The sequence below is a fragment of the Kogia breviceps genome, chromosome 8 (genome assembly GCF_026419965.1).
Source record: "Kogia breviceps isolate mKogBre1 chromosome 8, mKogBre1 haplotype 1, whole genome shotgun sequence".
NCBI classification, from domain to species: domain Eukaryota; kingdom Metazoa; phylum Chordata; class Mammalia; order Artiodactyla; family Physeteridae; genus Kogia; species Kogia breviceps.
The window spans coordinates 40,626,472-40,652,619 of NC_081317.1; the positions used below are offsets into that span (position 1 = coordinate 40,626,472).

The 26,148-nt window shown below is 35.3% G+C and overlaps 1 protein-coding gene across 2 annotated transcripts in view; it reads left to right on the forward strand.

Moving 5' to 3' along the window:
- The window catches only part of UBQLN1 (ubiquilin 1), a 43,499-nt gene extending 17,972 nt beyond the window's left edge, over positions 1 to 25,527 (forward strand). The window contains exons 2-11 of one of the 2 annotated variants that reach the window (XM_059072297.2): positions 4,961 to 5,112; positions 6,212 to 6,327; positions 10,556 to 10,818; positions 11,294 to 11,452; positions 11,625 to 11,859; positions 16,982 to 17,124; positions 20,075 to 20,158; positions 21,364 to 21,479; positions 21,734 to 21,902; positions 23,534 to 25,527. In XM_059072297.2, coding sequence (XP_058928280.1) covers positions 4,961 to 5,112; positions 6,212 to 6,327; positions 10,556 to 10,818; positions 11,294 to 11,452; positions 11,625 to 11,859; positions 16,982 to 17,124; positions 20,075 to 20,158; positions 21,364 to 21,479; positions 21,734 to 21,902; positions 23,534 to 23,686 — 1,590 coding nt within the window. In that variant the 3' untranslated portion in view covers positions 23,687 to 25,527. The remainder of the gene's footprint in view (positions 1 to 4,960; positions 5,113 to 6,211; positions 6,328 to 10,555; positions 10,819 to 11,293; positions 11,453 to 11,624; positions 11,860 to 16,981; positions 17,125 to 20,074; positions 20,159 to 21,363; positions 21,480 to 21,733; positions 21,903 to 23,533) is intronic. The other variant, XM_059072298.2, reaches the window with a different exon arrangement.
- The last annotated feature ends 621 nt before the right edge of the window (positions 25,528 to 26,148 follow it).

The following is a 26,148-nucleotide window of genomic DNA, read 5'->3' on the forward strand; positions in this document are numbered from 1 at the left end:
TGCTCCTCAAGACTTTCTTTTTGACCCATGAGTTATTTAGAAGTACTTTGTTTAGTTTGGGAGTTTTCCAGATATCTTTCTTTTATTGATTTCTAGTGTAATTCCATTATTGTCAAGGAATATACTTATATGGTTCAATTATTTAAAATTTCCAAGGTTTGTTTTTATGACCCAGTTTATGATCTTACCTTGGTTGAGTGTCTCTTGTGTACTTAAAAGTATCTTTTCATCTATAGGTTCTCCTCTGCTTTTTCCCTGTAGCAATTTATTTGTTAAGGACACATTTTTTGTTGATTTTAGTAGCTGTATCCTTTTAATGTCACTTAATGTATTCCTTTATTGCCTACAAATCTGGGGGAAATTTATTAGACCTAGAGCAGGCAATGGTTCTTAGTAGTGTCCATCAGAGTCACCTGGGAAGCTTGTTAAGCCATAGATTACTGGGCCCCATACTCGGAGTTTCTGATTTGGTTGGGGCCTGAGAATTTGCATTTCTACCAAGTTAACCTGAGAATGGTGAATGTTGCTCATCTGGGGACAGCACTTTGAGAAGTACAGCAGTTTCTCAATCTTGCTATTGATTACAGTTTGAATTGGAAAATTCTTTGTTGTTGGGGCTGTCCTGTGCATTGTAGGATGTTCAGCATCTTTGGTCTCTACCCACCAGTGGTACTTAATTTAAGCCCTGTTGTGACAACCAGAAATGTCCTTAGACATTGCCAGATGCTTGCCAGGGCAGATAGAGGCCTCCATTCACTTTAGGAACTGCTGCTTTAGGGTGACTAACTGGGGAAAACTCTTAGATCTTTATTTCTAAGTTCTTTTATTTTAGCCTGGTTAGATTCTCCTTGGAGACACTATATATTATAATCTTTCTGCTTGAATGATGAAGGTCCAGATGCCAGCATTCTGTTTGATAGGTGTGAGGTGAAGGGGGAAAGGCTCAGCATCTGGTATGTCTCTGTTTACTTAATCTTCTGTTTTTAGTGTTTTATGTCTGTTCTCAATGTGTCTGGTGTGTTCTTTAGTTCAGAGACCTTCTGTTCCCCTTCCAGAGAGAAAAAAAATCTTCTAGTCTTTTGTTGGGTTTGGGGAGGAACAGTTGCTTGCTTAGTGTGCAGTGAAGATGTGTCTGCTTGCAAATCCCCTTATTGTAGCCCTTAGGCACCTCTCACATTATACCTTATCCTCAGCCTCTGGTGGTACCATGTCGAGTCTTCCAGGAATTCTGTAGATTGTGGGGATTGAATTAGCTTTTAGCTTGGCTTTCTGTATTGCCAGTTCAAGATTCAGTTCTCTTGGGTCCACTGGATGTCTGGGTTCAAAACTTTGTTCCAGTTAAGACCAAAAGGTCTCAATTTGTTCTGCTGTCGATGAGTTTCTGCTTTAAAATTTTCTTTGTGCAGATCGTTATGTCTGATAAGACTTGTATGTAGAATATATGAGGAATTTTTACAACTCAGTAATAGGAAGGCAAATAACCCAATTAAAAAATGGCAAAGGATGTTAATAAAGTTCTCCAAAGAAGATATATAAATAAGCACATGAAAAGATGCTCAACACTGTTAGCCAACAGGGGAATGCAAATCAAAACTACTGAACATCTACTAGGATGGCTATTAAAAAAACTAGTCAGGTAATAAATATTGATGAAGGCACGGAGAGATTAGAACCCTTACATACATTGCTGGTAGATTGTACAATGGTATAGCCATTAGCCACTTTGGATAACACTTTGGTGGTTCCTCAAATGATTAAATCAAGAGTTACCATGTGACCCAGTAATTTAATTCCACATCTAGGTATATACCCGAGAGAAATGAACACATATGTCCACAGAAATACTTGTACATGAATGTTTATAGCAACATTATTCATAATAGCCCAAAGGTGGAAACAGCCCCAATGCCCATCAATTGATGAATGAATAAACAAAATGTTGTATGTTCATACAATACAATGTTGTTTGGCCATAAAAAGGGATGAAGTATTGATATATACCATGACATGGATGCACCTTGCAAACATTGCATATTATATGATTTCACTTATTGTGAAATGTCCAGAATAGGCAAATCTATTTGACAGAAAGTAGATCAGTGAGTGGTTTCTTTTTTTTTTTGTTAAATTGGTATCTGTGGAGTCACTGACTTTTTTTTTTGGCCGTGCCATGCAGCTTGCAGAGTCTTAGTTCCCCAACCAGGGATTGAACCTGGGGCCCTGGCAGTGAAAGTGCCTAGCCCTAACCACTGGACCACCATGGAACTCCCCGATTAGTGGTTTCTTATGGTTTGGAGTGATGGGAGAATAGGGAGGTGATAGCTAAAGGGTACTGGTTTGTTTTTGAGAAGATGAAAATTTCAAAATTGTGGTGATGGTTGCACGTATCTGTGAATATACTAAAAACCATTGTACACCTTAAATGGGTTAATTGTATATGTGAGTTATATCTCCATAAACCATGAAGAAATCTTTCATCGTTGTTTCAGTGGGCATTTGAAAGGATGTAAGAGATGTGTGTCATCAATCTAGCATCTTACCTTCAAGTCCTAAAATGTGCTAAAATGCTATATAATTGTATGTTAAACAATTAAATTATATATTTTGGAATGACATGAGGTGTATCAAGGATTCTGAAAAGGATTTCTTAGTTTAAGGTTAAGAAACACAAACTTAGATTAACCTCATTTTACATATGAAAATGTTTTGATGTTCTTGAAGTCAGACCTAGATTTCAAGCTTAACCTAGCAGTTTATTAGCTGTGTCACTGTGAGAAGAGGGGGACATATTGAACCTCTGTTTCTATATCTGAAATAGGATTAAAAGTCATCTTCTTCGGTTACTGAGGATTAAAAGAGCTGGCATTGTAGTAGCTCCTATTTATTGACCACCACGTATGTGACTGATGCTTGAATTTTATATACATTCTCATTCAGTCCTTATAAAAACGTGTTCTGCTCGTTACCTTATTATTATTTCTAATAGCTGCCAAAGGGAGAATGAGATGTTTAATAATAGGAGAATGGTTAAATCATGGTTTGACTTACTTCTTTATATAGAATATTGTGCTAATGGTACTTTAAAAAGATTTTTCTTGTTGGAAATTGCTTATTTTAGGTAAAAGGGTTATATATCATTTATTTCCTTTTTTTTAAAATTAGTTTTTATTGGAGTGTGGTTGCTTTATAATGTGTTAGCCTCCGCTGCACAACAAATGAATCAGCCATACACATACAGATATCCCCTCCCTTTTGGACTTCCCTCCCATTTAGGTTACCACAGTGTATTAGGTAGAGTTCCCTGTGCTATACAGTATGTTCCTATCAATTGTCTCTTTTATACATAGTATCAATAATGTATATGTGTCAATCCATCTCTCAGTTCCTCCCACCCCACTCCTTTCCCCCATACATTTGTTCTCTGTCTGTCTCTATTTCTGCTTTGCAAATAAGATCATCTATACCATTTTTCTAGATTCCACATATATGTGTCATTATAAGATATTTGCTTTTCTTTTTCTGACTTACTTCACTCTGTATGATGCTTTCTAGGTCCGTCCATGTCTCTATAAATGACCCAGTTTCATTTCCTTTTTATGGTTGAGTAATATTTCGTTGTATATATGTACCAGATCTTCGTTATCCATTCCTCTGTTGATGGACATTTAGGTTGCTTCCATGTCCTGGCTATTGTAAATAGTGCTGCTGTGAACATTGGGGTGCATGTGTTTTTTTGAATTATGGTTTTCTATCGTATATTTTCAAATGAAGGAAAATTCAGATGGAAAAGATCCAGAATATTTACTGCAGTATCATTGCACATTATCTATATGGTTTTTTAAAAAACCAGTTGGTTACATTGAATGTTGTAACTTAATTATGGAAAATTTCATTTATACACAAAGGTAGAATGTGATGAACTTTTGTGTACCTCTCATTTTCAAGTGATTGACATATGGCCTATCTTGCTTTATATTTGTATTCCTCTTCATCTCCCTTCCTGCCCCCCTGCAAGAAAATGTTAGATATCATTTACTGTGTCTTTCCACTTAACTGTGACAACCAAAAATATCCCCTTTTATTTCCAAAACATTGCCTTGGTGATAATGCTATTGAGAGCCACTTCTGTAGGGCATTGGTGTCTGTAGGGCATTGGGGTAAGATGTGGTTCTTTGAATTTCTTTACCACCCTGAGGTTTCCTGACTTTGACAGTGGAGTAAAAAAACCTAAGTATACAGGTGATTTTGATGAAGGTTTGAGAAACTGATCTAGTGTAGAATAAGTAAGCTTTTCTTATAGTATGACACTTTTCTATTCTCTGTTTTTGCATTTTATTCTTGTCCCTGGGAAGCCTTTCTTCAGGTTTTCCTGGCTACTTTCTAATTAGTTTTCACTGGAAAACTTTCTGTAACTACCCTTGTGCTTCCTCTGTACTTTGTGGTTTACTGACTGCTCACCTTCAGGGAAAGATTTTTGCTTTCTGTCTTTGCATCTGCATGATACTGTTTGTTAATAAATGTTTAATGAAAGGGGTGGGGCGTAAAGTCAGTATAATTGGCTTTCTTTATATTGAACTAGAAAGGAGCAGGATTTGAGATGGAAATCTGAGGACTAAGATTATTGTAAACTTGGTAAGAGCTATGTGTGTCTTGAACTACGTTTAGCACCATTGATATAAAAAGAATAAGGCTATGACAAAGAAGTGAATTATTGGATCTTAGCAGAAGATTGAATATAGGATATGTACACCTGTAATAAAATGTTTGCATTAGAGATGAGTGAAGTGGTAACACTCATTTCCGACTAAGATTAAGATATGGACACAGAAAGACTATGTCCTTATATTTGAATTGTTGCAGTATCTGTAGTGGGGGCTTCTTTTGAGGTACTTCTTCTAGAAACTAGACTAGATGATGTTATGCAAACATCTGTAATACATATTTATTTTATCTTATTTAGTTCAAGGAAGAAATCTCTAAACGTTTTAAATCCCATACCGACCAACTTGTGTTGATATTTGCTGGAAAAATTTTAAAAGATCAAGATACTTTGAGTCAGCATGGAATTCACGATGGACTTACTGTTCACCTTGTCATCAAAACACAAAACAGGTATGTTTTTAGAAGACATTTAACTTTAAACCATGAATAAATGTTTACATTTCTCCCTTAAAAATAACCAGTCTTGGCTTTAAATGGCTTTCTGTCATTAATACGTAAATGGATTAAAACTCATTTATTTGCTGCTCATGTAGATAGCAAATGTTTTAATGATTCAGTAATGCTAATGCTTACACATCTGATATTTTAGAAGGTTTATCATTATTGAGTTATTATATTATTTGAATTACAAAACAAGCAAATTAATGTTTTTAGCTATGTTTTTTGTTTAGAGAGATTTTTGGACAGAGATCAGGGGTGACTCATCTTCTTGGCAAACCACAAATTAGTAACCATGTTTCATTAAATCTAAGGCACCATTCAGTTTTTAAGAGATAACTTTATTTGTGTACCACTAAGTAAAAATATCGCCAATCAAATTGGTATATTTTCTTTTCACTTAAAATTATTTTATACTTAGTGAAAGAGCTCCTAGAGCTCCCTTAGACTTATTCATATATGGTATTTTATCATCATTCAGATGAAATGAGATTCAGAACTCTTAACTGGTGTCGCATGGAATGGGTTTCCAATAAACTCTCCTTATTTTTTACTTAAGGATATTAAGTAATAATCAGTTATTACTTGTATTGATTTCTCAGCCTTCTTTTGGTGAAGTCTCTCTTTATTTTTTACTTTTAACTTTTTTAGGTTCTGAGTAAAAGTGCCCCCCCAACCCTCAAGAACTTAGAAAGGGGTAGATAAAAAATAGCTTATATAGTCAAGCTTTGTGATTTTGACCAGTCATTGATTCTCTTCTGTGAGGTGACCTATCTCCTTCTCTTACATAATCAGTATGATTGAAAGTAATAAAATATTTATGACACTATACTTGAGGAAGGGCAGTTGAAATATAGTTTGGATTTCGTGGGGTTTCACTATGTTTCTTTATATTTGTGTTCCTAGTGCTTAGTTATTTCAGGGTATTTACTCTATGATAATTTGAGTTGTTCTGAAAACTTAAACTTTATTTCTGCGTATTGGAGTTCCAAAGATTCTTTTGAAGTAATTAGCTCCAGTGTTTATACCTTGATATAATTATTTTTCCTAGGCCTCAGGATCATTCAGCTCAGCAAACAAACACCAGTGGAAGCAATGCTACCGCATCATCAGCTCCTAATAGTAACTCCACATCTGGTTCTACCACTAGCAACCCTTTTGGTTTAGGTAAGTATCTTTAGTCATTTTTTATAAGGATTCTTTAAAAACTTCCTTCCCCCCAGGATAGTTTTAAATAAAATGATAGAATTAAACATTGTCACTTTAGCAATGAAAACAAAAACTTTTATAGCTTATTTCTGTAGTCATAGGTATTAAGGGAGTAGTAGTTGGGAATACAGATGTACTTGCTTAGCTTACATTTACATATAATAAGTGGTCAGTAAGTGACACATTTCTTATCAATAATGAAAGAAATGTACTGTATGTATACCTGATCCGACCACCACATAATTGACTCTGGAGAGGATTAGCTAGTTGTTGATCATAAGCTAACCTCCTGAATACAATTTTCTTGTTTGTAAAATGAAGGGATCAGATTGCATTAGTGATTTCCTTACTCTTCTAAATGCACACAAAAAGTCCTGGGCCTGGGAGCAAGCCCAGTGGTTAAGAATCTTCTGCATCAGCCAAAACTATCAATAGTTTTCTTATTTGGGAGGTTTTTTTGGGGAAAAGAGTAGTCTGAAGCTAACAAAAGTTGAACTAGGTAGATAAATGGCTTAATGCTTCTTTCAGTTCCGAACTTGTATGACAAGTATAGTACCTTGAAATGACATTTAAAAAAAAATATGTACAATTTTCACATATTGAGGATCATACCTTCCACCTCTTCCAGAAAAAGTTTTTTAGTAATGGCATGGATTGACATTTGCCCTTTTTTTTCATGTTTGATGCTCTTATTTTTTAAAATGATCTTGGGTTAAATGTGTCTCTTTTGGGAGTTTTAGATAGCAAAATTATTAACATGAACAATCTAGAGAGATTAGGATGAAATTATTTAGTGTTCAGACTCATGAAAGGTATTTTTGAGGTAAATCTCTCCCCTCTTCCCTCATTTTATAGGCAAAGAAATTGAAGCCCACAGAGGCTTTTAGTTAATTTGTCTGAGGCCATACATCTCCCTAGTCCCTTTATTTTTTATCTCATTCCCACCCCCTCCTATCTTTCATTTCTCCATCAGATATTCCATTTACCCTATATATTCAGCTTTTCTTTTGCTGTCTCTTTTCGTTAAGGTCTATTCCATGTTTAAAAGCCACAGAATCCCACTACCACCTTTCTTTTGCTTCCTTTGTCAGCTGTCTTTGGAAGAAGCATTTTCTGTTTTCTGTCTATATTTCTCTTTCACTAAGTTTACTGTGCTCCATTTCTTGTCCCCATCACTTTACTGAAAATTCCCTTGATAAAGTTACCATTGACCTCTTAGCTTGCCAAATTTAGTGGACACTTTTTAAGATTTTTAGATACTTAGATTAAAAGAAAGTGATTTAAAATCTAATTCACTCTCTTCCAATGCATACCAGTCTTCCCTTGAAATTTTTTTTCTTTAATTCCTGATACTGTTTTTCCCTGGTTAATTTTCTGACCAGTTTTTTTCTCTCTCATTTGTGGGTCTCTTCTTCCTATTCCTTATATTAGTATTGTTCCCAGAGTTCTGCCTTGTTTGTCTTCTCTTCTTTTACTCTATTTTCCCCAAGTGACATTATCCTAACTATAACTTGTTGACTCTCAGATCTTTACCTCAGCCCACATCACTTCTGAACTCCATGCCTTGTATTCAGCTCTCTTTGATATTGCCTGATGTTCTCTGAGTCCGTTAGCCTGTATGTGCCTCCTTAGAAAGCAAAGAAGAACAAAACAAATGTAAAAACTCATAATCTTGTCTCAAACTATTACCTCTCCCCAACCAAATCTCTTGGTCCATAAAATCTTCTCTATCCCACTGCATGCAATTATTCTGTTCTGTTGTTACTTTCTTGATGTAGCTCCCCAGCTTTTAAAAATGTTTGCTCTGTGTCATTTCCACACTGTTATTAGAATATCTTAAGTGACTGTCTTGCTTTTAAAATCTTTCACGACTTGTGATGTAATCCCCATCTGCCTCTCCATCCCCATTTCTTACCATATCTCAACAGTTATACTAGTTAGGATAGGCTATCCTGTGGTAATAGATAACCCCAAACTCAGTGGCTTATTACCACGAAGCTTAATTTCTTGCTCTAAATCTTTTCTTCATTCTTCATTTAAAAAAAAATATTTAATTCAAGTAGAGTTGATTTACAGTGCTGTGCCAATCTCTGCTGTACAGCAAAGTGACTCAGTTATACACAGACTATTCTTTTTTTATATTCTTTTCCATTATGGTTTATCACAGGATATTCAGTATGGTACCCTGTGCTATACAGTAGGACCTTGTTGTTTATCCATTCTAAATGTAATAGTTTGCTCGTGCTTTATGTTCTTCATTGGTCATTGAGACCTCCATCTACATAGTCCTCAGGGACTCAAGCTAATGGAATTTTGCCATCTTGTAGCTGCACCATTTGGAATGTGGCAGAATAGACAGCTAAAGTGTCTCAAGCTGGACCTTGTATTCTGTACTTGGGCCAGAAGTGACACACATCATTTCTTGCAATCCTTTCGCCATAACTAGTCACATGGGCCTGTCCAACTGCAAAAGAAATAGAAAAGAAAAAGAAATAGAAGCACTGCTGTCTGCCCTTTTGGCCATACTGAATTGTTTGTGGTTTCAAGAATACATCAATTCTCATATTTATATCTGTGCTTTTGAATATAATGTTTGTTGTGCCTAGTATTAAATCTTCCTCCCAGCACTCCCTTCTTGCCAACTTACTCATTTTCCAAGTTCATTAAATGTCATCTTGTGGGAAAGCAGCCATTTCACTTGGTTACTATTACCGTGATATCCTGTGAATGTCTCTTTTGAAGTACTTATTCTGCATTTGTTTTCTTTGTCATTCTTTCCCACCAGATTGAGTTCTGAGGGTATACTGTGTCTTTCTTGTCACCTTATTCCCAACATGTAGCACAGTGCTCAGTAAGTGAGGAATGAATGCATTTGGCTGGTTATATAATTTTATAAAGTTTTACACTAAGCACTTAATCATCCTCTTGGATCTATTAGGTTTCTCCATGACTTAATTCCTCCAGAGAGACATCTATTTTCATGATTGGCAGCAGCTCTGTTCCAGCTAGTCATAGGTGAATTCTACTTGCTAAACTTAAAGTAGTCTTCTGGAAAGAGATTATTAGAAGTATAATCTACTGTATATTTTTCATTTCTTCCTTTGCGTACATATTCTGTACGCAAAGTGTACAGGGGTGTTTTTCTGACACCAGCCAGTTCTCCAACACTACCTGGGTGTGTATCCAGTAGTTCAATTCAGACACTACCTACTTGGAGTTAGTGTCAGATCCCACAAGTTAATGGACTTAGTACCCCATGACTGCTCCTACTTCAGATACCAGTCCAAGTCTCAGGCTACCAGTACTTCTGACTGGCAGGCTGTAAATCGGGTGTTCCCACAACCCCCTTATCAGGTTTGGTAATTTGCTAGAATGGCTCACAGAACTCAGGAAAACACTTTACTTAAATTTACCAGTTTATTATAATTTACCAGTTTATTATAATTTATTAAATTTACCAGTTTATTATAAAGAATACATCTCAGAAATAGACAAGTGGAAGAGAAGCATAGGGTGGGCAAGGCATCGGGGGTGGGGGAAGAGTGCAGAGCTTCTATGCCCTCTCTGGGCGTGTCCTCCTAATAGCACCTAGGTGTGTTCACCAACCCAGAAGCTTCTGAACCTCATTGCACAAGGGTTTCACAGAACTCCATCTCTATATCCTCTTCTAGTCCTCGACGTTGGTGGATGGGGCTGAAAGTTCCACTCTCAAATCACTTGGTCTTTGTGGTGACCACCCCATCCTGAGGCTGTTTAGGGGCTCCACCATAATAAACATCATTAGCATAAATGAAGTATGATCCAAACGGGCTTGTTACAAATAACAAAAGACATTCCCTTCAGTCAGGAAATCCTAAGGGTTTTAGGAGCTCTGTGCCTAGAACCAGGGACAAAGACCAAATATATTTTTGTATTATACTACACATAGGAAATACATATTTATTTGGCTTTATTACTTATACTTAAATATCAAAGTGAATGCATTTTTTACAAGTCTGAATTATAGAAATTAAACATGTACTTATGAAAGTAATAGGAATTCTATTTTTGCTTTAAACTGAATGGTTTTCTGTTAATAGGCTATTGATTCAGTAAATATTTTTGCATCTTCATATTTTAGCCTAGTCATATTAATGATGAAATTTCTGAATTTCATTTATGTGTGTTTTTCCCTTTATCTTCTTAGGTGGGCTTGGAGGACTTGCAGGTCTGAGTAGCTTGGGTTTGAATACTACCAACTTCTCTGAACTACAGAGCCAAATGCAGCGGCAACTTATGTCCAATCCTGAAATGATGGTCCAGATCATGGAGAATCCCTTTGTCCAGAGCATGCTTTCAAATCCTGACCTGATGAGGCAGTTAATTATGGCCAATCCACAAATGCAGCAGTTGATACAGAGAAATCCAGAAATTAGTCATATGCTGAATAATCCAGATATTATGAGACAAGTATGTGAAAAGTTTCTTTTAGCTAAGAAATTATATACTTATTTCTTCCTATTTAATTTTCTGTATTTAAAGAGCTTGCCATATTTATAAGCTTAAAAAAAAACAATTCCTAATCCTTGTTCAGGAAAACTAAACAAAGCTGTAATGCGAACTATTTGAACTTTGAATTTTATGCTGTATTTTAAAGATTTTTGTAAATAGTTATTTTGCAGATTTAAGAAACAAAAAGTCCAATTCAAGAGATGGACAGTCATGCATAACAAAGTGCTTCTCTTTTGATGTTATTTGAATGTTAGCTTGTTTTTTGAGGTGATTTCCAACAGGAATTATTCAGAATAATTTTCTGATTTAAATATTGAAGATTGCTAATTCATAGAATTAGAAAACTTATAAAACTAACTGTGGCAGTTAATAGCTAAAATAGTCCATGTGTATTTCAGCGCCTTTTTTTTCCCCCCGGAAATCTTTTTCTTAGACATTGGAACTTGCTAGGAATCCAGCAATGATGCAGGAAATGATGAGAAACCAGGACCGAGCTTTGAGCAACCTGGAAAGCATCCCGGGGGGATATAATGCTTTACGGCGCATGTACACAGATATTCAGGAACCAATGCTGAGTGCTGCACAAGAACAGGTAATAACACTGGCTCTGAGGCTCAGGCCAAGGCTCCTGTTTTAACATAAATATGTGTGTGGTTGAGGGTTGTCTTTATATGCAGAAATGCAATTTTCATTAACAAAGAGTTCCATATCTGTTATTTAAGACAAAAGCTTATTCTTTATGATTTTTGTGTCTTTTATTACAGTTTGGTGGCAATCCGTTTGCTTCCTTAGTGAGCAATACATCCTCAGGTGAAGGTAGTCAACCTTCCCGTACAGAAAATAGAGATCCATTACCCAATCCATGGGCTCCACAGGCTTCTCAGAGTTCATCAGCTTCCAGTGGCACCACCAGTGCCGTGGGGGGCACTAGTAGTGGTGCTGCCAGTGGCACTGCCGGGCAGAATTCTACTGTGCCAAATTTGGGGCCTGGAGTAGGAGGTATGCTCATAACAACTGATACTTTTTCCCTTTGTTCTCACTTATTTGGACAATGAAAACATTTCTTATACTGTTATCCTTAGTGCTTTTGTGTGTGTATGAGGAACAACTTTTGTGAACTATCTTTTCATGTTGCAAGGTGCATTTTTTGTTTTTTAAGGATGCTTTAAATATGTAATAATTAGTATTAATTACTGTGAGCATTTTAGTGCAAAAGGTTACTGAAGGTTTCCAGAGGCAGGTTTGTGGTTTTCTCTTCTCGTAAGGTGGTTTGGGAGAAGTGGGTTGTCTTCTCCTTTCAACAGCATAGGAAAACTGAAGTGTAGGGGTAACACAGTTACCTGTGTACTTAATCACTGGGATACATTTTCCTTGGCTTTACTCCAGTTTTGTGTACTTTTATAGAAATCAATGGGTATCCACTCTTGACACCAGGACTAAACTAGCTGCATCAGAGTACCTGCCAGATTTGTTTAAAAATCAGATTTCTGAGTCTTAACCTCAGACCTTATGGATCAGAATCTGCCACAATGGGGTTTAAGATCTGTGTTTGTGTAAAGTTGCTAGAGATTCTGATGTGTGAGCAGGTTAGGAATTTACTTTTGGTCATTTTTCTGTAGACTAGACTCAGTAAGTGGATATCCTTTTCAACTATTCAGATGTTTAACATGCTAAGAATTAGGTCCAGAATCAGTAGCCAGAATGTTTATTTTAGTCCTAATAGCATTTAAATGAGAAGAAATGAAAGCATGGAGCCATGTCCCTAAGGTGAGAGTGATTAGGTATGTTTTAAAAGATACCTGTCTTTTGGCAGAGGAAGTAGAAAAATGAGATGCTGGATGAGGAATTTTTAAAAAATTCATTACTGAGAGGAAATAGAATGGTCACCGTAGTATATATTCTTTTATAGAATACAGTGGATATCATCAAATTTTTGGATAAAATACAGAATGTTTTTATAAAAATTTAATACCATTAAAAAAATTAAGGTATGATTGACATATAACGTATTAGCTTCAGGTGTCAGGTGTAAAATGTAATGATACAATATTTGTATAGATGACAAAATGATCACTGTGATAAGTCTAAACATCCAGATACCATGTTTAAAACAAGGAAAAGAATTATCCTGTTCTGATTTTACTTAATGCTTATTTGATTCTTACTGACAGACTTTTGAGAGAGATGCTTTATTCACATTTTAGAGGTCTAAGAGCAGAGACAACATAGGTTTAATCGGGTTTCCCCACTGACAGGCGAATTGTTTTTTTTACTGTAGCGTGGTGTCTGTAGTAACAACTTTGTCTTACAAACAAAAAGTGGTTTTGCACCTTCTTACACAGATTTTTTATTTAATGGCTTGATACAGTATTTAAGATTTCATGTTAATATGAAATCTTTTACTATTTTTTACTATTATAATGTTTACTCAACTCTTCGAAGTTAGTTAGGTATGCATATATATAAGGTGAAATTCGTGACTCTCCTTTTGCCCTGTAAGCGCTCACTCTGGAAGGTGAGGAAACTTAGAGCAGGGGTCAGCAAATTTTTTCTGCAAAGGGATAATAATACTTCAGGCTTTGCAGGCCAAGAGGCAAAATCCAAGACTATCACATTATGAAGGGAATTCCCCAGTGGTCCAATGGTTAGGACTCCATGTTTTCACTGTCTAGAGCGTGGGTTTGATCCCTGGTTAGGAACTAAGATCCCGCAAGCCACGTGGCGTGGCCAAAAAAAAAAAAAGTATTACATTACGAGAGAAAACAAAGTTCCACAAGTTCTTTTATTGATGGAATTAAAAATGTAATAATAATTGGGTATAACATTTTCTTACAGATATCCACTAATGATAGGAATGGAATTCTTTTTAGGGATGACATTTTGCTTAATTGATGTTCACAGTGTTTCCTTTTGTCAATTGCAAATCATTTGCAAATGTTCATCTGTTAATACTTATAGGTAATGAGATTTTACTTATTTCATTCAAATGTGTATTCATTCCCAAAATATATTATTATAGTAGCATATTCATCAGTTGGAAAGCATTTATAGGATTCTGTTAGATTCTTTTTGGCTTTTAGCATGTGACAGATTAATCACTTCCAATTGAAGATTAGGTGGTAGTGCCTCAATTATACAATTAAATGAATTTTAAAATGTGGAGTTTTCTTTGCACTTGAACTGAGGTCCAAAAAATGCTGTTGGAACAATACTGTGAGCTCAAACTATCTTTACTGCACATTTGTGGGAATGGAGAACTTGCTGCTTGTTTTAACTTGACAGCACGAGAATGTATAAAGCAGCCTGACATTGCCTGTGATTCAAACAATTTCATTTGTTGTCAAAATGACTTAACCACAGTATGAGTTTGGCGTATAAATGCTGTTTTGCCTTGTAATTTGGGGAATTCATTGAGAAACATTACCAAGTCTCTAGCAAAAGATAATTTCCAAAGTCATTTATTGTTTGATAATAGTGGTCGAGTGGTTCAGAAGAATTTCACTCTTAGCTCTGAGCTAAAAAAATTGCGGTAAAACTTTACCTCTTTAAACACAAACAAACAAAACCAGAAAACTTGACCTCTGTTAAGCTGTCAAACTGCTGTGTGTTTGGGCAAGTCAGCATATTTCTGACAAAAGTTCATGAAATTGACTATGGCTGAGTTCACAAGAGTGAAGTGAAGTTCATCATTGATACTCTTACCAGTTGAATAACGTGAAAGTTCAGAATATGTTCCAGAGTACCTGCTGATGAATAAGACAGTGATTAACTATAGTCTTTAAATACCTTATAAGCATTTAAATACTTATAAGCATTAAAAATACTTTGTAAGCATTATATCTTTGTCCAAGTAATTCTTTTAATACTCCACATGTGTTTTTATCATCATCAGATGTAGCACATCTTAGCAGATTCTACCTCAGGTTGTACCAAATCAGTGTTCTCTCAACTTTGAATAGTTTTGCCTGTAGTTAGTCCATGCAGACTGTTTATAAAAACTAATTTTTCAGTTACTTCAAACTTGACATTGACTCCTCAAAAACAAGAACTGATCAGTATCAGTAACATTTGTCAAGAAGCAAGGAATACTACTCAAAATAATTTGCATTAAAATAATTATGTAGTTTCATAGTCTGTAAAAATATATATTTATTTATTTGGCTGTGCCGGGTCTTAGTTGTGGCACGTGGGATCTTCATTGCCGCGTGTGGGATCTTTGTTGCAGCATGTGGGATCTAGTTCCGTGGCCAGGGATCGAACCCAGACCCCCTGCATTGGGAGCACAGAGTTTTAACCACTGGACCACCAGGGAAGTCCCTGCATTGTTTTTTAATTGATTATCGATGTAGAGCCCAATGTCCTTTAACTCTTGAGAAACTGTTTTCCTTGAAAGGCTAATGGTCTTAAGTTTATTTTTTCTGGACACATTTATTTGGCTGCTGCATCAAGATTTAAATAACCATGCTAATTAGTCACCACTAGTATACTGCTTTCCTTGCTTGGCTACAGAAGAACCATTTGGGAACCTAACTTTGGTTGCAGCCTTATTTTCATTTTTTATTTTTGAAGCAGTTTGGCTACGATGAGATAATTGTATTTTAGATTTTGTATTTTTCTGACTTTACCGTGAGTTGGGAATACTGTGATAAGTGTTGTAGCAGTGTTGAAGCGTATTGTATTCTTTTAGTGTCATTGCATAGTAAATACGGTTTTGCCATCTCATTTGATAAAATAATCCATATTCTTCTGTGCCTTAAAAGCAGTGCATTCATAGTCCAATTCTCCCCTTTTTCTTCTTGTTCTGATATAATTGGTATGCAGTGGTAATGAGAAAAGAAATAACAGCATGCTACAGTGATTCATATGGCATGAAGTGTAACTGACTCACTGTGACTTGTCGTATGCTGAACAGCAGTATAGAGCAGTATGATAGTGCCATGTGGAGCCTCTGTCGAAACTACTCTGCTTTTGTTGTGTAGAGGCAGCTATAGATAATAAATGAGGGAGCATGATTATGTTCCAATAAAATGTTACTTATGGATCTTGAAGTTTGAATTTCATACAGTTTTCAGATTTTATTATTATTTTTTTCAACCATTTAAAAATGTAAAAACCATTTTTAGCTCATGGGCTGTACAAAAAGAGGTCATGGGCCATATTTGCCCTGCAGGCTATGTTTATCAGCTATCTTTGAATATCCTTGGACTCTAGGATGTGGGGGGAAGAAACCTAAATTGAAATAACATGAGAGAATAGGAAAAGCAAAAATTATTATAGAAAAAGAGCAGAATTATAATAAACTAGAAAGGTAAGCTGGAAGAGTCAAATGTTTTGAGCCCATTAAACTACACTGGGTGGAATAAGAACAGCAGGGAAATGAAAAAGCTAATCAGTTGTAAGTTTACTTGAGTTTGAGTATATCTAGCCAGCAAGTGAAAATCTGGATATATGTTGAACAAATTAATTAGTTTTCAAAGAATGTTGAATTCACATGAATATAGCTATAGCTCTCTACAAAAAACAAATAATAGTAATGCAGCTACACATTAATTTAATTGTCAGAACAACTCTATCAGGTAGATACTGTTTACCCCATTTTACAGATGGGGAAACTGAAGTATGAAGAAGCTCCCTTAATTTAGGGTTGAATTCATTGAGTGCCAGGATTCAGTGAAAATGGGGTGGAGGCCTGGGAGAGAAGGCTTCTTTCTTTCTTAAGTGGGAACATATATTGAGTGCTGAATATTCTAATTAAGCGATCCTGGAGGAAAAGTTGGCTCAGACTTCTTCACTTAATGATATTTTTTCAATAGTAATTTTTACCATATCAATTTTTTGCCTTAAATTGATTTTTTAGAACCTAGCCTTTCCATAAGATGTGATTTTTCTATAAATGCAACCAGAATGTTTAAAGTCCATAAACCCTCCTTTATTGGTATATGTTGGGCATGTAGTTTGGAGATCTTAGTTTTAAAATTCTTTCTTAGTTCAATTGATAAGTAATATGTGTATTTATCTGCAGTTGCTAAAATTATGCACAGTATATATTGTTTTAAAACTTTCTTTTATGTATCTTTTCCTTGATAAAATGTCTTTTTTTTTTTTTTAAACAAACTTTCAGCTAGTATGTTCAACACACCAGGAATGCAGAGCTTGTTGCAACAAATAACTGAAAACCCACAACTTATGCAAAACATGTTGTCTGCCCCCTACATGAGAAGCATGATGCAGTCACTAAGCCAGAACCCTGACCTTGCTGCACAGGTGAGTTTATAATTGTATTATAAAGGACTGAGCACTGTGTATTGAAGTGGCCTAATCAAATAATTGTGATTTTGGCACATTTGTGTGTGCTGCCTTAACACACTAGAAAAGTAGGCAAACTGCATCTCCAATTTTTTGGACAGTTTGTTTCTTTACAGTAAATTAATACTTCATAATATAATTAAAACAGCTTCATTTCCGCTGTTCACTCCCTTCAGAAAGAAGTGCAGGTTTAGTTTGTATCTACATATTGTCGATATAGGAGATGAATACAAAAGTTTTGAATTGCTCTCCCTTTTGAAGCCTATTCTTTAGTGTAAGGTAAATCTTGAAAGTGATTTAGAAGTGTTAATACATTTGATACTTTTATTTATTAGATCACACAGATTCTGAATAATAGTCATGTTCAAAATGGCAGTTATAAAATAGCCTGAAATTGTTTACTGTTGGTGGAGAGAGATTTGTGGGAACAGTATTCTCATTCTTTCTGTTACAGATCTCCGCCCAAAGTTAGTATACTGATCCTTTATTAAATAATTCATTTTCTAACTTGTTTCTGAACAGTCCGTAACTAAAAAAAATGAGTGGATCCCCAACCCTAGCTTAACATTTAGAATGACTTTGGGAACTTTAAAATTAAAAAAAAAAAAATTCTTAGCCCTGTCCTGAGAGATTTTGATATAACTATATTGAATTTTTTTTTTTTCCCCAAGTTCCCTAGGTGATTCTGATATACCCATAGGGTTAAGAACCATTAGGCTTGAAAAACCTTGGAGAATGTGAACTAAACCTTGATCATCTGTGATTTGTATTTGCTATTTATTAAAAATGGCTTCCCTTCTCTGGAATGTTGGGAATTTGAAATAGTTTCCTTTATAGTAACTTTCCATTTCCAAAATTTTAAAAGCTTTTAAAGTTAATCACTTTCTTCATTATGTCAAATTGAAACAGTTTTTATACTTCTAAAATTTGGAACCAGGTTGATTAAAGTGTATAGCAGATATCTTTGAGTTGCAATCCTCAGCAACAGCTTCTGTCCTCTTAAAATTTGTAAAATTGGAAATAAAGATTTTTTAGATAATTTTTTGTATACTTTAAATTTTGTATATTTGTAGGTACGTTTTATGAAATATTCATAAGAAAATTATTAGACTGAGTTATTAGTATTAAATGCTTCAACTTACTGTGGTAGTACTTTTGTTTAAAATAAATGGAAAATATGTATACAGAGTGATCCTATTTGTATGGTTTTAAATGTATATTTAGCTAATTAATAATAAGCATTAAATGTGCGTCTTGCTTTAAAATTTTGACTTTAACAAGCACATTCCCGGCCATTTAAACTAACAATTTTACATTTATAAAGTGACTTGAGCACTTTTGTATGCTGCTTTTTTACTCTAAAACAAATTGTTGACAAAAGAAAGCTAGATACGAATCGTCCTTTATTATAGACAATTGTTAGAAATGCTTACAATGTACTTTGGTTACCAGCAGATTAAAGTTTGTAGTTTCTCTATTCTGATTTTGATTTTTAGGTATTCAAAAACTTCTGATTGTAAAAACTGTTGTTATATACAGTCAGGTACGTTAGGAGAAATATCCTAATCAAATGTGATACAATTTTCTGAGAAGGAATGAATCAGTTTAAGATGACGTGCTTGTTCAAATAACATGAATCCTGAAAGATAAATGTGATAACTTTATTGATATATTTTCATAATACAAAATATTTGACTGGAGCCGTTAAAGAAGCAGGTTTGTTGGTCTCAAGTAGGTTTTACTTTATTTACTGTGAACTTACTGGTCACTTTGAAATAAATGCTGTATAACTATAAAACATTGTCTGACTTCTTCCTACTTTATTTTGTTGAAATTAACTTAATCTACTTTGCAACAATTGATAAACTAAAGGAGGGAGGGAAGAATTCTCTCTTCTTCTAGTAGTTAACATATAATTACTCTCGAATGTAGTTAATTAGTTAAGGGCAAGGATCATCCCCCACCCCGCCAGACTTTGGATGTGGACTGGTAAATAGGCTATCAGTAAATCATTGTTAGTTGACTTTTCACTCCATCTGGGGAAACTGATATAAAAAATTGTCTTTTTTGAAGCTATGAGAATTTACTAGTTTCTGGTTATGCTGATCGTGTATTGTAATCTTATTTTCAGGTATACAACATCATGTTAATATTGACCCTGACTTTTTAACTCTTAACACCCATTTGAAGGTTAGGAGGCATGCCATTTTTCTCATCTGTGGTGGTAGTGAGGTGAAATCCAGAGGCTAATCTTCGTGTTCTCAAATGGATTTACATCTTTTAAGGTCTTTTAAAAGCATTTTAATACTGTAATCCCAAAGATCTACTGGTGCTAGTCCTAGGCTTATATTCACCTAGCAGCTCCATTTCTCTGGCAAGTTGGTTGCTGTTCTGCGGTGTTATTTTTCTGGACCTAATATTATCTGTTTTGCAGTAGGCAGGTAGATACAGCAGTTCCAGATCTGGATTTTCTCTGTGCTTGCCACTTGTGTGTTGAGGTGTCTGTGCAAGCCATGTATAGTTTCATGTATTGATGCCTATGTTTATTCTGTCAGTGTAGCAGAAAATATATCTTCATGAATGCCAGTTACTCCCATTTTTCTTTCAAGGGCAGATATTCACCTTTACTCAAGGAAAAGTCAAAGAAACCTTTGCTTTTATATTTTAGGATATTGCATGTCATTATCATAATCACCATTCCCATTGAGAGAGAAGATGCCTCGTTTTTGTTTTTGTTTTGTTTTGGCAATCTCTTTTGTGGACAGTATCTTCCCTTTTTTATTCATGTTCTACCTTCCTCCCTGTTAAGTGCCACATTAGGCACTTGGGGGAAGATAGACTATTAAACAAGGTACATTACTTGTTTCAGATATTTCCAGTTAAAATTGTTTGAACACTTGCCCCATAGATGATGCTGAATAATCCCCTATTTGCTGGAAATCCTCAGCTTCAAGAACAAATGAGACAACAGCTCCCAACTTTCCTCCAACAAGTGAGTAAGAAAAGATGCTAGCTATCTTTGGTAATGATTTGCTTGAAAAAGTTTGGTGATAAACATTTTCCTTGCTTTTCTCTGGCTGATAGCAAAACGTAGAATACAGCCTGCTATCAACTTGCAGAGAATTCAGCTTGATCTTAATTGAGCCCCATTCCACTGCTGACCTTTTGCTTATATTTTTTAAATATAAATTCTGAGGAAAGGACCATTTGGCTTTTGCTTTTGAGGATTTAGGATTTTGAATGCTTCGTTAATACCATAAACCATTTCCTTTCACTTTACTAACTTTGAAGTGCTTCATTGTCATGTTACACTTTATGGTTTAACTAATCTCGAGTAACAGGAAAGAGCTACCCTATCCTATTTTACATGTTTGATTTTGTAATGTTTCAGGTACTCCAAATTAATAGAATGCCTGTTTTCCAAGGGGTAGATCTCATTCCTCAGACTCGAATTAGCAAGATTAAAATTGTCGGTGTTGTCATATAAAGAAGGTTTTATTATTAGAAAAGTACTTGAGATGGCCATGGTAATTTTATTATTTAAAAAGAAGAGAAGTCAGTCTTGGCATTTTGAAACTGGTAGTTCTAGGGAGGGATTTTAAATATTATGCAAATGATCCTCAGGCCTGTAAACCATAATCCAAGGTTAGTGTCTTTGATCTATTGTAATGATGGAAGCCTATCTTTTTTGGTTAGTCAGGTGGTGTATATTTGGAAGTAGGGAAGCTGAACCGGACACATGTATTAACTTCACCTTTGGAACTTGTTTTAGAGTGTATCTGACTGGTAAAATTGTTACATCAGCAACAGATAACACATGGTCAAGAGGAATATGTGGCTTTCACCATTATTACCATGTTATATAAACTGTGCATTTGGAGGTTGTCTCTCAGAAATAATACTTTTATCTGTTGGAAAATGGGGAACAGCTGCGGCTTCCAGAGGAGCTCCTGATTGTCTTTCATTATGAAAAATGGCTTTCATGATAGACTTAGGAGGAGGTCAAGTAACGATTTGCACACGAGATTGCTGTCAAAGAGGAGGTGCTTGTGTTTATTTTGGGAAAGAAATTATGGATTCACAGTGTCTAGGCGTAAGGTATTAGATTTTCTCAAGAAGCGTAGCAAAGAAAACACTTAAATTTTACCTTTACTGACTTTAATTCCCTCATAACCACTGGTTTTCTTTCTTCCTTAGATGCAGAATCCTGATACGTTATCAGCAATGTCAAACCCTAGAGCAATGCAGGCCTTGTTACAGATTCAGCAGGGTTTACAGACCTTAGCGACTGAAGCTCCCGGCCTCATCCCAGGGTAAGTTTGTTTGGGGAAGATTATGAAAGTGCACAATGGTTTTTTTCTCTGAGAATTTCAGACTTAATGCCATCCTGCCTTTTTTTGGTTGAGATTGTTTTATTTAAGACAGAGTTTTCAAAGTTAAAAATGGTTATTTTAAGAAGATAACTTGGCTAATACTGTGTTGAAATGTAACTGATTTGCCATCAGCTGGCCTGGTCTGGCCTCTTGTTTTGCAGTTTAGGTTTACTAACAACTTACGCTTTTTCTAGGTTTACTCCTGGCCTGGGGGCATTAGGAAGCACTGGAAGCTCTTCAGGAACCAGTGGCTCTAATTCTGCATCTGGTGAAAACCCAAGTCCCACAGCAGGAACTACCGAATCTGGACACCAGCAGTTTATCCAACAAATGCTACAGGCTCTTGCTGGAGTGAATCCTCAGGTAATGATTCTTTTCTGCTCTTCTTAATGTTAGAAATTTAGAAATTTCAAGAAAAGAAAAGAAGGTGGTCATTTTTTTGGTTTAGCCTGTAATGAAAAGTACATTCTTAATTATATTGATTCTAAAAAACAGGCATTACAGAAATGGTTAACTTTGGTACTATATTGGACACTAAAGGAAACGTTACAGTTGAAGGGAAGAAATGCTTTGCCTTAATTTTTGAAAGTTGCCTTTAAAAATGCATTCTTTTTTGCAGTCCTTGTTCGAAAATTATTTGAAACAGGTTATATTTTATAAAAGTTTGTCAAGGAGGAATAGAAACTTGGTTATTCTCAGTATCTCCTGAATTCTATCTAAGTCTTTGTACTTTGATGTAGAAGAATTCCTAACTACCTCACCCCACCCACTACTGCCTCCTGTGGTAACTTGTTACATACATACACCTCACAGATATGGCTGAAAAATGTGAATGCCTAATATTCTTGCATCTGGAATCATTTATTTACTAAGACTATGCCATTATTATTCCCAGTTCAAACCTGTTACAGTAGATTGTCCTTAAACTTCTATGTGGTGAAAATACAGCATAGTTTTTTTATTTTAAGCCTTATTAAATACAATAAAAACAGGTCAGAGTTTTATCTTAACAAAGAATTTGTATTCCTGATACCTAGCATAACTTCTGGCTCAGTAAATATTCTTGGAATTAACAAGAAAAAACGATTTCATGTATTAGGCCAAATTGTTATCTAAGTTGAACAATCTACAGGCCTCGCCATTATCAGGTTGCCCATAATTGAGTGATCATTTATGTATTTTTGTATTATATCATTTCTGAAAAGGAGGTGCAGCTGAACAGTCAGAAGTGTAGTCTGTGCATGTGAAACTGGAACTCTTTTATGAAGACTTGATTGGCTGATACAGAAATTAATTCTACATTCTAAGGCTCATTAGAACTTTAGAATTTTATGCATGAGGACACTGGCTTTTATAATTACCCAATTGGTCAGTAGCTACAAAATAAATAATCTAATTCTAAACTACTTGCATACATACTTTTTAAAGTTTGCCTATACGTTCATGAGCTTCTTAAGTAAATGGTTGAAGTCTATTAAGCTTTTTTTTTTTTTTTTTTTTTTTTTTTTTTTTAAAGCAGAGTTATGTGATCTTTGACATCATTGTTTAGGTATAAATTGTTTAAAGTAAAGTGCTGGGCTTCCCTGGTGGCGCAGTGGTTGAGAGTCTGCCTGCCAATGCAGGGGACATGGGTTCGTGCCCCGGTCTGGGAAGATCCCACATGCCGCGGAGTGGCTAGGCCTGTGAGCCATGGGCACTGAGCCTGCGCGTCCGGAGCCTGTGCTCTGCAACAGGAGAGGCCACAACAGTGAGAGAGAGGCCCGTGTACCGCAAAAAAAAAAAAAAAAAAAAAAAGAAAAAAAATTTAAAAAATGAAGTGCTAATTGAACTTTTAAATATGTTGAATATGTTTCTAGAGAGGCCAGTGCTTTTATACCTCAGTAGTCTAGCATATGTTATTTTAAAAAGCAATTAAAATTTTTAAGATTATTTAGGTGTGACATGGACTGATTTTCCTTAGAGTTTTTGTTTGTTTGTTTGTTTTTCTTTAACAGCTACAGAATCCAGAAGTCAGATTTCAACAGCAACTAGAACAGCTCAGTGCAATGGGATTTTTGAACCGTGAAGCAAACTTGCAAGCGCTAATAGCCACAGGAGGTGATATCAATGCGGCTATTGAAAGGTTACTGGGCTCTCAACCATCATAGCAGCATTTCTGTATCTTGAAAAAATGTAATTTATTTTTGATAACGGCTCTTAAATCTTTAAAATACCCGCTTTATTTCATTTTGACTCCTGGAATTCTGTGCTGTTATAAACAAACCCAATATGATGCATTTTAAGGTGGAGTGCAGTAGGATGTGTGGGTTTCTCTGTGTTTTTGTTTGTTTGTTTTTTGTTTTTTTCCTGGAACAGTGGGAATCAATGCTTTTTCATTTAAGGCTACTGCATGCATCAACCACTTCTGCATTTATTGTAATTTTTAAAAAACATATCACCTTTTATAGTTGGGTGAACAGATTTTTGTCCTGCATCTGTCCAGTTCATTTGCTTTTTAAACATTAGCCTATGGTAGTAATTTATGTAGAATAAAAGCATTAAAAAGAAGCAAATCATTTGCGCTTTGTAATTTGTGGTACAATATTGCTTATTGTGACTTTGGCATGTATTTTTGCAAACAAAAATGCTGTAAGATTTATACTACTGACAGTTTTTGCTTTATTTGTATACAGAATGTGTATGCACATTTGGGACTGCATTTCTAGAAATGTACTGCAATAGATCATCTGAGCAAAAACATCTGTAACCAAAAAAGTGAAGATAAGGAAATACTTTAAAGCTGAGTATTTCCTAATTGTATAGAATCTTACAGCATCTTTGATACACATCTCAGCAAAAGTACCGGTTAGTCAGGTTTGTTGAAAATATAGTAGAAAAGCTGATTCTGGTTATCTCTTTAAGGACATTTAATTGTACAGACAGGATGATGTAACATTGTCTCAACATTCACAGATTGACTGTAAATTACCTTAATCTTTGTGCATACTGAAGGAGCACTGTAGTATAACCCAAAAGTGCATTTGCCTAGGACTTTTCAGCTTCTCCCATAGGTAGTTTAACAGGCATTACAATTTGTAATTGAAATGTTGCTTTCACTGAAAGTGTCTTGATGTTTCATTTATTTTTAATTGCCATATAAAAATAGAACTGTCTTTTTGGGTTTATCATTTTTCTTATGCACAGGCAATACATGAATTTAAAATGATTTGTGAGTCACTTGTTTCTGAAGTGTTTTGGTAGTTCTATTAAGAAATAGTTAAATATTGTGCTTTTCAGAGCCTGAGAGAGGGGAATTTTGGGGGTGGGGTGGGGATCTATCCTGGATTGGGCCAGCCTAAATAATACTGGCAACCAAGATTCTGTTAGGATTTCTGTGCATATAGTGTAGTAAAGAAGTATCTTTCAGGGGTGAAAACAAAGAGCCGTTTTAACAATGTTGAATACATTTGGCTGTTCCACAGCTTTTTTCTTCCCTCCCCAAAGAAATTCTGTTTGCCTAACTCTCAAACTATTGGGGTGGTACATTCCTTTAGGACCAATTAAAACATAACTTAGGGGTCAGTAATATATTTGGCTGACTCTGGTTCAGTATTCTCTTAGGTCATTATATTCTCTCATGTACAGTTAAAGGATGTTAAAGTAACCTAAAGTGAATTCAGACCAGTAAAATCAAGGGAAATACAAGTTGTTTCCATTACTTCTATAAGTTGCTTGCTATTAAAAAAGGTAAAGAGGCAGGTTGCCCACCATTTCGTGCACTGTTCTGACACTTTACCCTGGAAAAAAAACATGTACAAAGGTCAAGATGGAGGCATGACTAAGAGGAAGTTGTTAAGGATGATATTCATGTGTCTGCTCTCTCTGCCTTATGCCTCAGTATGGTTTAAAAACTTTTGTACTGGCTAATGGTGGTATACAGTGTGGGATAGTGTCATAACCAATTTGACAATTTATTAATCACAAAATAACAATAAATCTCTAGCTTTTACACTTTTTTGTCTTGCCTTTTTTGTAGAAAGAAAAAGGTGTCTTCAATTTACTTTCTCTTACCATGTCTTTTAAAGACTGTTGGAGTTGGTTCCCCTGATTTTATTACACTTGAGATTATTTTTCATTGACTTCTTGTTTCCTCAATTAAAATATGTGCATATATACTATATTGTGTGTTAAAAAGAGAGCCAGCTGGGAAGTTAGGTGGCCTGGGCTTTGCTTGCTCTTTTTGGTACTTGACTAGTTATTTGATTTTTGAGTCAGGGCATCATGATTTCTTCACTGAAAGTGGTGGTAAGGCCTGTGCGGCACACCCAACTGGGTGATCTCTCAAGTACCTTTTAGTTGTTGCCCTGGTTTGATTTTTGTTGTTTGTTTGTTTGTTTCTAATATGTTCATCTTAGTTCAGTTCAAAATACTTAAAATTCTCAAAAGCATTAAAAAAACTCTTGAAATAATACAGACTTAAATTGTTCTCATATTGGGTTATTACAAATGAATAAAGAATAGAGTGGTGAAAATAACATTTCAGGAGTTTTATTTCCCAAGTGGAATGTTTGTGATCCTAAACAAAGTGCAGCAAATCAGATAAATGACAGCTGGCCTCTGTGTATTCAGA